At 44.7% G+C, this 12,957-nt stretch overlaps 1 protein-coding gene across 4 annotated transcripts in view; it reads left to right on the forward strand.

The window, feature by feature from the left end:
• SOBP (sine oculis binding protein homolog) overlaps positions 1–12,957 on the forward strand; it is a 232,214-nt gene that overhangs the window by 32,714 nt on the left and 186,543 nt on the right. For 3 of the 4 annotated variants that reach the window (XM_053291069.1, XM_053290968.1, XM_053291149.1), the window contains exon 3: positions 994–1,179. The exons of the other annotated variant lie outside the window; for it this stretch is intronic. In XM_053291069.1, coding sequence (XP_053147044.1) covers positions 994–1,179 — 186 coding nt within the window. The remainder of the gene's footprint in view (positions 1–993; positions 1,180–12,957) is intronic. 4 annotated transcript variants of the gene reach the window in all.

Below are 12,957 nucleotides of genomic sequence, written 5' to 3' on the forward strand. Positions count from 1 at the left end.
TATTGTATTGTATTGTACTGTATTGATAACTGTATGGCTCATCAAATCGACTGATGCATCATTATCTGGTTGATGCACTGTCATAGGATATAATGGCCCATAGGAAATAATGGCAAAACACCAAAATGTGTATAAATATATTATTGCAAGTCAGAATGGCTCATAGACCCTCCTTTTGTTGATGATGGACCCTTTCTAGGGCTTGGTATCACATCCATTTCACACAAAACTGCCAGGGTTTCTGAGAAGCAGGCAAATCTCCCTTTCATACTTCTGCTCTGAATAGATACTTGCATCCTTGCTTTACTTGGATGCTTGAAGCCATATGAAGCTCCTCCTGAGAGGACTTTGTAGCTCTAAGTGCAGGCTGATATGTGCCTGGGTATCTAGGATGGTGCACGCTGCTGCTCATATTTCTGCTTTGCTTGGATAAGACTGAAGAAGCATAGAGGTGGGCATGCAGCTATCTTTCTATTTCTCTCCCCACCCAAGCACTGTGATTGGATGGAAACAGAGTCACAGATGAACCAATTACAACATGCTTTGAGCAGCTGCAAGCCTGAGGGGGCACTGAAGCAATGTGTAGCTAGAGATATCAATCACATAACTGCTCTCCTCCACGCAGCATTTTCCATATACGGCACATCATCAGATTCAAAGAGTAACAAGTTTTGGAACATAAATAATTGAGAAAAGCATGAAAATAGCCATCTAATCCTCTGATGCAGTTTGATACAATAGGAGTTTTATCGAATCAGTTACAGTTATTGTTCTGAATCTGAATCAATGTATAGCCTTCTGACTAACTGCACTTTTAGAAGGTTGGTGGTGATGTGTTGAACTACAGTCTAGATGCCTGGTGGCTTCCTCACACAACCAGTCTTGGCCAAAGAGGAACTAGCCATACGCTCAGTTGTCAAACAAGCTGGCCCCAAATAAATGCAAATGATGAATAATTTTAATATATTCTATCATTTATTCTTTCTTTGACAGAGAATTCTTTGCCAAAAACAAAATTACCTGAAGACAGTGTTATTTCATCGTACAATATAAATACAAGCTACCCAGGGCTTACCACAGGAAATGGACTCTCAGACTCACCAGCAGGGTCAAAGGATCATGGCAATGTACCCATTATTGTCCCATTAATTCCACCACCTTTCATAAAGCCACCAGCAGGTACTGTTTTTTTAAGCATTTAAGTGATTGTAATGATAATAATTGGACAATGGTTCCTTGTAAAATGTTCTATTTACAGTGCTGGATGATTGATAAAATAACTCTAGAATGGAGGGAACTTGGAAACCATAACAAGTCATTTTTAATTTAAAAAACAACAACAACACTTTTAGAAAGTTATTGTGAACAGGCATGCTTTAACCAAGCTAAGCACTTTTCAGGCTCATTGGTTACTATGGGCGGGTTCACATCTAGCTTTTGGCAGAGCTGCTGGGGTCCTGGGAATGTGCAGGCCCTACTTCCAGTTTTGGGAAGGATATGCCAAGACTGGGCATGTCATATTAACCCACCAATCTCAGCATATCCTATCATACTTGCAGCATGGAACCCGACATCTGTCCCTTATTTCCAATTTTAGTTATAGATGTTGCATTCTGTACCACAAGTAGGATAAAATTGCTGAGATTGGTGGGTTTGTATGACATTCTCAATCTCTGCATATCTTTCCCGGGACCAGAAGCAGAGCTCACACACATTGATTGTTAGATTTCTATACCATCTTTCATTAAAATAATCTCAAGGTGGTTTACAAAACATTTAGAACAATATAAAACTATAACACAGTTACACAATAAAAATATTAAATTGAAATAAGCATGCAAATCTAATTAAAAGTTTAAAAAACATACAAAATGAGACCATAAAATACAGAGCAGCAGCAACAACAAGAACAACACTACTAATATAAAAGCCTGGGTAAAAAGTAGGGATGTGCATGAACCGGTTTGGTGCTCCCTTCCTGGAGCGCCAAACTGGTTCAATCAGCTGGTATTCGAACCGGCTCGAAGGGCAGGGGGCATGCATGGCCATGAGCGTGGCAACACTGATCAGGGCACAAGCAGGAATGCTGCAGCTCAGCATACCCGCTGTTTTAGAGCGTGCCGGCAGGGGAAAAGCGGCAGGGTGATTGCTGACAGGTAGGCAGAGCCTTCCCTATGCCTCAAAGCACCCCCCCTTCCAGGAATGTACAGGTTGTGCACATCCCTAGTAAAAAGCCAAGATTCCACTTGCTTTCTAAAAACTATGATAGAGACTGAGGAGTGGATGGCTGCCCACTGGGAGAGCATTCCTGGGGCTCTGGCAGCTCCCATCAGCCCTGAGGTTTGGCACTACATGTGAACCTGCCCCATGAAATACATCTTAATGTTCCATTAAAATCCACACAGAAAGGTTTTGACTAGATTGTGCTCGCCTAGGAGTGCAAATTTCAATACTGGGAAAGATTTTGTACCTTTAGGAATCTAAATCCCACCTCTGTTTACTATGATACTGATGAGAAGAGCCACATTTGGTGAAAATTTTCTCTGGGGGGGAAACTGCAAAAGTAACCGTTATGGCTGCAGTAGGGTGTTAATTGCTTTGTTGTTGTTGAATATACTGCAATAATTGCTGAATTTATATAGCAGCAGGCTCAGTTGTGTATCTGTTTAAGTCAATGGGAGTTTTGTTTTGTTGTATTTTATTGACTTATCTAAAAGCAGAAATAGACCTAATATGGATAACATGCTAAAACTTGCTAGGAAGTATAAAAGGAACAAGTCCTGTCAGGTGTCCCATATAAGTGAAATCTGGTCTGTCCCAGTGGTTACAGGGGTAGATTTGGTTCTGGGAGACCTGGATTTATGACTGCACTTTGGCTCATGTGACAGTATGTAATATTTAAATCAGTATTTATTTAAATCAGATCTGCTTCAATCATGGCTTTTCATACAGTCGACCATGGTATCCTTCTGAGTCTTCTGAGGGAGGTGGGATTAGGTGTGCTGTTCTATAGTGGTTCCATTCCTACCTCTCTGTTAGATTCCAGATGGTGTTACTTGGGAGACTGTTGCTCTGCAAAGCGAGAGTTACTGTATAGAGCAGTGTTCTGGGCAGCATTATCAAGGCAGTGTGCACACACATGCATTCAGAATGGGGCCTTCCTGATTCAACCTGAGTGGGATTTAAAATTAACTGAGCGGACATCAAAAAACGTGTGAGCATGTGCACATGCACACAACTTAGAGGGAACACTGGTATGGAGTTCCACAAGGCTCTATACTATCTCCCAATTTTCTTTTAACATCTACATGAAACCTGTGGGAGACATCATCAGGAGATTTGGTGCAGGGTGCTATCAATATGCTGATGACACCCAAATCTATTTATCTCTATCAACTTGATCAGGAAATGGCATAACTTCTCTAAATGCCTGCCTGGAGGTGGTAATGGGCTGGATGAGAGATAATAAACTGTAATTGGGTCCAAATAAGATGGAGGTGCTGGCTGTGGGGGATCAAGATCGAAGAAATGGTTTAGATCTGCCAGTTCTTGGTGAGCGTACAGTCCCCCAAAATATCAGATACGTAGCTTGGGAGTGCTACTGGATCCAAAACTCTCTCTGGTTTCTCAGGCTGAGGCAGTGGCCAGGAGTACTTTTTTTCGTCTTTAGCTGATATGTTAGCTAAGTCCATTTCTGGAGGTAAATGATCATAAAATGGCAGTACCTATGCTGGTGACCTCTAGGCTTGACTACTGTAATGTACTCTACGTGGGGCTGCCTTTGTATATAGTTCAGAAGCTACAACTGGTACAGAATGCGGCTGCCAGACTGGTTTCTAGGACAACCCGAAGGGACCCTATAACACCAATTCTGAAAGAATTGCACTGGCTACCAATATGTTTCTGAGTGAAATACAAAGTGTTGGTTATTACCTATAAAGCTCTGAATGGCTTAGTTACAGCATACTTAAGAGACCACCTTCTTTGTCATGAACCCTGCCACCTATTAAGATCATCTGAGGAGGTCTGGTTACAGTTGCTGCCAGCTCGTCTGGTGGCAAACTTGTGGCTGGGCCTTCTCTGTGGCTGCCGCAGGCCTTTGGATTGCCTTTGGATTGTCGAAATAAGAGTTCTCAATTTCTGATTGCTTTTAAGAAGACCCATAAGACACATCTGTTTTCTCGGGCTAGTAACTGAAAAGAATTTTAAACTGTTTAACTTTTTTTATCCTGTGAAATTTTAATTGTTTTACTCTGTGAATTGTTTTTACAACAACATTCATACATCACTTTTCAAGAAAAGTTTCCAAAGCGGTTTACATAGAGAAAGAACAAATGGATGAATTAATTAATGAGATGGCTCCCTGTCCCCAAAGGGCTCACAGTCTAAAAAGAAATGTAAGATAGACACCAGCAACAGACACTGGAGGTACTGTGCTGGGGGTGGATAGGGCCAGTTACTCTCCCCCTGCTCAATAAATATCATGAAAGTATATATAAGGCGGTATATAATGTATGTTTCAAGCGTTACATAAATATGATAAATGAATGAATGTGGAAGGCAAAGGTCTAAATTTAAGGGTGCTTGGATGGTGAGCACTAAATCCTTCCTCTCACCTGCAGCTTACTCCCCTTCAATCTGTTTCCTGGTATCCCTTTTCCTTCAGTTGGACTTCAAATAACTTCAGTGAGCCCACCTGTCACACATGTATTTGGGGGAGGGGCTTGGGGGGGCTAAACAGTGGTTGGAGGGAAGGGTCACTGACCCTTCCTAATGTGCCTCTGTTGCTTTTAAAAGTATGTGTGTGAAATCAATAAGCAAAAAATATGAATTATTTATGTTTCCTCCTAAATCTTCTTTTTCTCAGAGACAAAGTAGACACGTCATGCGAGACCTTAATTAAGAACTTTAATTAAAAACACCCATGCCCCCTCCAAACTGGATCAAGGATATAGTACTGTGGGAGGAGAGTTAAGTCTTTCCCCTTGCACTGTTTCCACAACTGGAAACTGCAGAAGCCCGGTAGCAGATGGACAAGACCACCTGCTTCCCGGACAGCCCCCAGGGTGAGAGGTTGGTATTGACTGTCGCTGCTGCTATTGAGTGCCTGCCTGCCAGAGAGTGAGAGAGTGAGACCATCTGCTAGCCCCTGCTTGACCTTTGAAACTGTGGCCTCTGGCTGTGGCTGCTCTGCGGGGAGTCTGTGCAGGATTGAAGCCCAGGAGTGTCTCAGCAGTCGTTGCATAACATCTGCCCAGAATGGCCATCTCTGGGCCTATAAACGTTTGTGGCAGTGGGCCTGCCACCAGTGAGATCGCCACTGAAGGGAGACACCAAAGGGGGTCACCCCTTTGGGGGAGCCACTTCAGGGGTTAATGAGGGTGAGGGTCAGGCCTCCTGGCCCAGGAACCTTGTGTGTGGTAATGGTGATTGAGTGGTGGATATATAACACTTCAGCTTCTGTTTTAAGCTTTCCTTGGGTGAGACATGTTTAGAGCTGTCTGGAGATGGGGAGACAGGTGGCGTATCCACTAATGTTTGGGCAGCAATTCCGATGGTGGTGGGGAGCAGAAGAAGTAAGTTTGGCAGGTCGGTGGGCCCTTACAGGGGAAGGGGAATTGGAAATCTAAATAGCTGTTTCCCCTTCCAGCTATCCTGCCAGCTCTTTAACCTTGGGGAGCAGTGCCAACCACCCTTGGAACCTCACCTTGCTCCTTTATAATGCCAGGGCAGTCCAGAACAAATCAGAAACCTTCATTATCTGATTCTGGATGAAGGAGCCAACCTGGTATGTATTACTGAGACCTGGTTGCGGGAGGCTGGTGGCCCGGTCTGGTCGCAGCTTCTCCTTCCAGGATACTCTGTTGAGGAGCGGGTGAGGGACCATGGGCAGGGAGGTGGAGTGGCTGTTTTCTATAAGAATAACGACTCCCTTACCAGGATCCTTGTTAAAGTGTCCGGCCATATTGAATGTGTGTACTTAAGTTTGGAGACCAGGGATAGATTGGGACTTCTGTCGGTGTACCAATAGCCCCACTGCTCAACAGCATCCCTAGCTGAGCTGACAAACTTGGCCCGGGGTTGGCTTGTGGTAGTGGGGAATTCAATATTCATTTCAGGACCAATCTGTCCAGGGCAGTTCAGGAGTTCATAGGAGGCCATGACAACTATGAGCCTATCCCAAGTGGTCTCGGGACCGACGCACATTGCTGGTCACACGATTGATTTTGTCTTTCACTCTGATCAGGCTGCTGTTCTGTGGGTGGAGACTCCTGTGATTTCCCCATTGTCATGGACAGACCACCATCTGGTTAAGGTTGGACTCACAATCACTTCCCACCTTCGCATGGGTGAGGGGCCTCTTAGGATGGTGCACCCAAGAAGGTTATTGGATCAAATAGGATTCTAAGAAGCCTTGGAGGGATTTAGTGTTGGCTCTGCCGGCGATCCTGTTGATGCCCTGGTGGAGAACCAGAACAGCAAATTCACCAGGGCAGTAGACATGCATCCTCTCTGACTCGCCTCAAAACTGGCCCCTTGGTATACGGAAGAACTACGGGGGATGAAGCGGCAAGGTAGATGACTGGAGTGCAAATGGAGAAAGATTTGAATTGAATTCAGCAGATTGCAACATGGAGCTCATTTGAAGATCTATGCTCAGGCAATACATGGGGCAAAGAAGCGATTCCTTTCTGCCCGTACTGCATCCGAAAGTTCACGTCTGGTGGAGTTGTTCAGGGTTATGAGAGGGCTAGTATGTGTCCCTCCTCCCTTTAATCAGAATCTGGAACCACTGATTCCCCGCTGTGACAAGTTTAATGAATTCTTTGTGGGGAGAAATCTCTCGTATTGAGGCCGACGTAGACTCAGTCTCCACAATTACTTCAATGTCTGATGTGGAGGTGTCCAGCAACTCCTCTTGTGTGGTTAGGTTGGATCACTTCCTTTTTGTGATTCCTGAGGATGTGGACAAGGTGATTGGATAGTGCGGCCTACTACCTGTTTTCTTGACTCTTGCCCAACATGGCTTATACCTCTGGTGGGGGGGTGGTTATTGTAGAAGGCCTGGGAGAGATTATAAATGCTTCTCTGAGGAGGGAGGGATGTCTCCTTGTCTTAAGGAGGCAATTACTGGACCACTTCTAAAGAAACCTGCCTTGTATCTCTCAGAGTTGAGCAAGTACAGGCCTGTCTCCAACCTTCTGTGGTTGGGCAAGGTAATTGAGAGGCTGGTGGCCTCCCAGCTCCAGAGAGTCATAGAGGAAACTGGTTATCTAAACCCATTTTAGACTGGCTTCCGGGTGGGCTATGGGTGGAGACTGCCTTGGTTGGCCTGATAGATGATCCCCCATTGGGAACTGACAGAGGAAGTGTGATTCTGTTGGTCCTCTTGTTTAACATCTACATGAAACTGCTGGGAGAGATCATCAGGAGATTTGATGCAGGGTGCTGTCAATATGCTGATGACACCCAAATCTATTCTCCATGTCAACCTCATTGGGAAGGCATAACCTCCCTAAATACCTGCCTGGAGGTGGTGATGGGCTGGATGAGGGATAACAAACTGAGACTGAATCCAGATAAGATGGAGGTACATTGTGCGGGATTGAAACTTAGGAGATGAGTTTGATCTTCCTGTTCTGGATGGGGTCACACTTCCCCAGAAGGAACAGGAACCATTATCCCTGGTGTCCCAGGCTGAGGCAGTGGCCAGAATTGCCTTCTATCAGCTTTGGCTGATACACCAGCTGCATCTGTTTCTTGAGATAAATGACCTCAGAACAGTGGTACATCTGCTGGTAACCTCCAGATTGGATTACTGCAATGTGCTCTATGTGGGACTTCCCTTGTATGTAGTGCGAAAACTACAGTTGGTCCAGAATATGGTACCCAGGTTGGTCTCTGGGTCATCTTGAAGAGACCATATTACTCCTGTATTGAAAGAGCTATACTAGCTGCCGATACGTTTCCGTGCAAAATACAGGGTGCTGGATTGGTTATAACCTATAAATCCCTAAATGGCTTGGGCCCTGGGTATTTAAGAGAATGTTTTCTTCGTCATGAACCCCACCACCCATTGAGATGATCAGGACAGGTCCATCTGCAGTTGCCACCAACTCGTCTGGTGGCTACTTGGGGATGGCCTTCTCTGCTCCTTCCTCGAAGCTTTGGAATGCGTTCCCTGCTGAAATAAGAGTCTTCCCATCTCTGACAATTTTTAAAAACTCTTTAAAGACGCATTTGATCACCCAGGCTTTTAATTAAATAATTGTAAAACAGTTTTAACATTTTAAAAGGTATTGTTTTCAAATATAAATTGTTGTAATATTTTAACTGTTCTGTTGTCATTTATTTTATTTTGTTGTAATCCTCCCAGAGATGTAAGTTTTGGGAGGTATAAAAATATGTTAAATTCTACTACTACTGCTGCTACTACTACTAATTTAAACCACCCCCTGAAGCTGCTATTATCTATCTATCTATCTATCTATCTATCTATCTATCTATCTATCTATTAAATTTATATACCGCCCTTCCAAAATGGCTCACAGCCACAAATAGCCACAGGAATGAAAAGACTCAGGTGCAATGCTGTGTTCCCTCCCCACTTAATAGCAGTTTAGGACATGGTGACTGAAGGAGTTGAAATGGTGCTGGAGGAATGAGTTTAAATACTCTCCTTCAGCAGTTCAGTCCTCTTCCAATCTGGGCCTCTGCGGTTGTTCTTGGGTAAAGAAAAGCAGAGCAGGAGATCCCATCATGTATCTTCTATGTCATCATCTGTAGTGTGGCTCTCCCTTCCCTTTGTCAATACTGTGCTTAATAATGAGTTTTATTCAAAAATTGACTTGCTCTATCACAGGGCCTCTATCCCAGCAATGTTCCCTCTAACAAGGATTTCCAGATGTTGACTACAATTCCCATAACCCCCCACCAAAGACCTTTGCAGCTGGGGATGCTGGGAATTGTAGTGAACAACATCTGGGAATCCCTGTTAGAAGAAACATTGGTTCCCAGTAGTCCAAACCAGATGTTGTTGGACTACAACCACCATCATCCTCAACCACAATGGCCCACTGTGACTCAGGATGATGGGAGTTGTAATCCAACAACATCTGGGGACCCAGGACTGGTAACCCCTTCTCTAATGAAAGGCCTTTTTCTTTGGAGAAAGGACTCCTCTGAAAACAACCTAATAATAATATTTATTTGTATATTACTTACTATTCACACTTTCAGAGCCCCCTAATGGCATAGCGGGGAAGTAACTGGCCTAGGGAGCAAGGGGTTGCTGGTTCGAATACCCACTGGTATATTTCCCAGACTATGGGAAACACCTATATTGGGCAGCAGCGATATAGGAAGATGCTGAAAGGCATCATCTCATACTGTGTGGGTGGAGGCAATGGTAAATCCCTCCTGTATTCTGCCAAAGCAAACCACATGACTCTGTGGTCGCCAGGAGTTGACACCGACTTGATGGCACAACTTTCCCTTTATTCACACTTTCACATACATTAACTAGTTATAATTCATACAACAACCCTGTAAGATAGGGCAATATACTCATGTTATGGATGGAGAGCTAAGATGAGCCTAAGGACATCTGGTGAACCTAAGGACATCTAATGGGTTCCTGGCAGAAGTGGATTTTGAACCAAGGATAGGGCTGGCCCCTGCTGGAGACTGCCTTGGTTGGCCTGACAGATGATCTCCAATTGGGAATTGACAGAGGAAGTGTGACTCTGTTGGTCCTTTTGGACCTCTCGGTGGCTTTTGATACTATTGATCATGGTATCCTTCTGGAGCTTCTGAGGAGGTTGGGGGCACTGCTTTGCAGTGGTTCCACTCTTACTTCTCGGGCAGAAAACAGATGGTGTCCCTTGGGGACTGTTGTTCTTCAGAAATTGAACTTCGGCATGTTGTCCCTCAGGGCTCCATATTGTCTCCAATGTTGTTTAACATCTACATGAAACCACTGGGAGAGATTGTTATCAGTATGCTGATGACACCCAAATCTTTTTCTCCATGTCAGCGTCATCAGGAGAAGGCATAACCTCCCTAAATGCCTGCCTGGAGGCAGTGATGGGCTGGATGGAGAGGTAACAAGCTGAGACTGAATCTAGATAAGTAGGAGGTACTTATTGTGTGGGGTTGGAACTCGGGAGATGATCTTGATCTGCCTGTTCTGGATGGGGTCACACTTCCCCAGAAGTTACAGGTACGCAGTCTAGGGGTGCTTCTGGACACAAAACTCTCCCTGGTGTCCCAGGCTGAGGCAGTGGCCAGTGGTGCCTTCTATCAGCTTCGGCTGATACGCCAGCTGCGTCCATTTCTTGAGATAAATGACCTCAGAACAGTAGTACATCTGCTGGTCACCTCCAGACTTGACTACTGCAATGCACTTTATGTGGGGCTGCCTTTGTAGGTAGTCTGGAAACTGCATTTGGACCAGAATGTGATGGCCAGATTGGTCTCTGGGTCACCTCGGAGAGACTATATCACTCCTATTTTAAAACATCTGCATTGGCTGCCAGTAAGTTTCCGGGCAGAGTACAAGGTTTTGGTTATAACCTATAAAGCCCTAAACAGCTTGGGCCCTGGGTATTTAAGAGAATGTCTTCTTTGCTATGAACCACACCACCCATTGAGATCATCTGGAGAGGTTTGTCTGCAGTTGCCACTGGCTCGTCTGGTGGCTACTCCGGGATGGACCTTCTCCATTGCTGCCCCAAGCCTTTGGAACACACTTTCTGCTGGAATAAGAGCCTCCCCATCTCTTAAAACTTTTAAAAGGGCAATCAAGATGCATTTGTTCACCCAGGCTTTTAATTAGATACTATTTTAATTGTGTTTTAATTGTGTTTTAATAGTTTTAACTTTTTAATTTGAATTGTTGAAATGTTTTAATCTTTTATTGGCTGTTTTTATTGTTTTGTAAACTGCCCAGAGAACTTGCATTTTGAGCGGTATAGAAATGTATTAAATAAATATAGGCAAACTAGGCTGTTGCCTAGGGCATCATGGTTTGGGGGGCATGGTTGTTGGCGGGCATCAGCTGGCCACACCACCAAGTTTTGCCTGCCTGCGCTCCTGCTGTCTACACTGCCAAGTTTTGCCTGCCTGCCTTTCCACTGGCTGGGCCTCCCACTGGGGTATAGTAATGTGTATATATACTAAGGGATAGATAGATAAACTTTATTACGATCGTAGATCAGACAGTGCAACAACAACAAAAATTACATAAGACTAGAGCGTATAATACAAACAATGTAGCAAAACGTAGCCACATTGAAAGTGATCTCTTTACAAAAGTTAGATAACAATAACTCTAAGTAAAATTCATCAGAGTGACCTGGAAACTTCCGCAAAAGAGGAGAAATTAGTTTTAAACGAGCATCGCTATAAAATTTACAATATAACACAACATGAGGGGTAGTTTCTACAGCACCCATTCCGCAGGGGCAAATCCTTAAATTAAATGGAATCCCTTTATATCTACCATCCCTAACAGCCGTCGGAAGGGCGTTTAGGTGGGCAAGAGTAAATGGGCGCCTAAATTTAGGGATAAGAATATTATCTAAATATGCTGCTGGTTTGGAATTTAGAAGTTGTTTCAATATATACTAAGGGATAGGTTGTGGGGTGAAGTTGAGGGGCAGGTGCGCTGCATGTGTGCTTGCCCACTATCAGCTGTTCTTGCAGCTTCTCCTCTTCCCACTTTTGCTGCTGAACATTCAGTTTGATCCTTGTTTGCAGCAGAATGTTCTGTTTGAGCCTCACTCCCTGACTTTCTCTCTCTTTGCTGCTCTTGTTGTTGTGGCCTCAACCCTGCTGGCTCCCTCCCTCCCTCCCAGTGTCTTAACATGCTGGCCTGATTACATGAGCAGAAGAGAGAGTGTCGGGGCAGCAGAGGGGAGGAGAAGACATTGCTGAAGCCACAGCAAACTCTAGAGGAGGCAGGGAGGGATGCTGATTTATGCCAGAGATTTGCGGGGTGGCTTGGAGCAGCTACTGTGGCCCTCCCTAGGTCCCCTTCCCTCTTTTCTGGAGTAGATTAAAAGAGATTTAGCAGCAAAGGCTGGGGTGAGGGTGGGGAGAACTGAAGGAGAGAGCCAGCTAACCCCCAACCTCTTGCCTCTCAGAAGCAGGTCTCTTTCAGCCTAGCAAAAGGGCTGTAAGAAGCTCATTTGGGCACTGCCCTCTGGGAGGAAAGCCTAGCTTTCATCCTCACTTTCTTCCCTGAACCTGAAGTCACTGCTTCTCTTGCACAGTAAGTAGCACTGCCTGGCCCTCTCCATTACGAAACCTGAACTCTTGTGCAAAGACACCTAGGAGTTATCATGTCAGCTACCTGGGAAAACTGCCCTGGGAGCCCATCAAGGTTTCAGTGGAGCAGCTGGCCAAGTCAGCTAAGAAGTCCCCCAAAGCATCCTGAAAACCCGCTGGATCCTCAGCCTTTAGGGACATACTATCTCAGTCCGTCCACCACTGCTGTGGAGACTAAAGGGTCTGGAAAATCCAGATTTCACCAGATAGTGATTTGTCCATGATAGCAATAGCAATAGCAATAGCACTTACATTTATATACCGCTCTATAGCCGGAGCTCTCTAAGCGGTTTACAATGATTTAGCATATTGCCCCCAACATTCTGGGTACTCATTTTACCGACCTCGGAAGGATGGAAGGCTGAGTCAACCTTGAGCCCCTGGTCAGGATCGAACTTGTAACCTTCTGGTTACAGGGCGGCAGTTTTACCACTGCGCCACCAGGGGCTCTTTTAATAAAGAAACCAGAATTGATTCCCCAACCATAAATCACTTTTAACGTCCCTAGCAAAAGTCCATATGAAGAGTGTGCCCAGCAGTATTTATCGGGCCAAAAATACATTGGGAGAGACAGTTCCATTGACCCACTGATTGAATCAATAGGATTTAAAATAAATTAATCATGGC

This window comes from Hemicordylus capensis, chromosome 1 (assembly GCF_027244095.1).
Source record: "Hemicordylus capensis ecotype Gifberg chromosome 1, rHemCap1.1.pri, whole genome shotgun sequence".
Lineage (NCBI taxonomy): Eukaryota > Metazoa > Chordata > Lepidosauria > Squamata > Cordylidae > Hemicordylus > Hemicordylus capensis.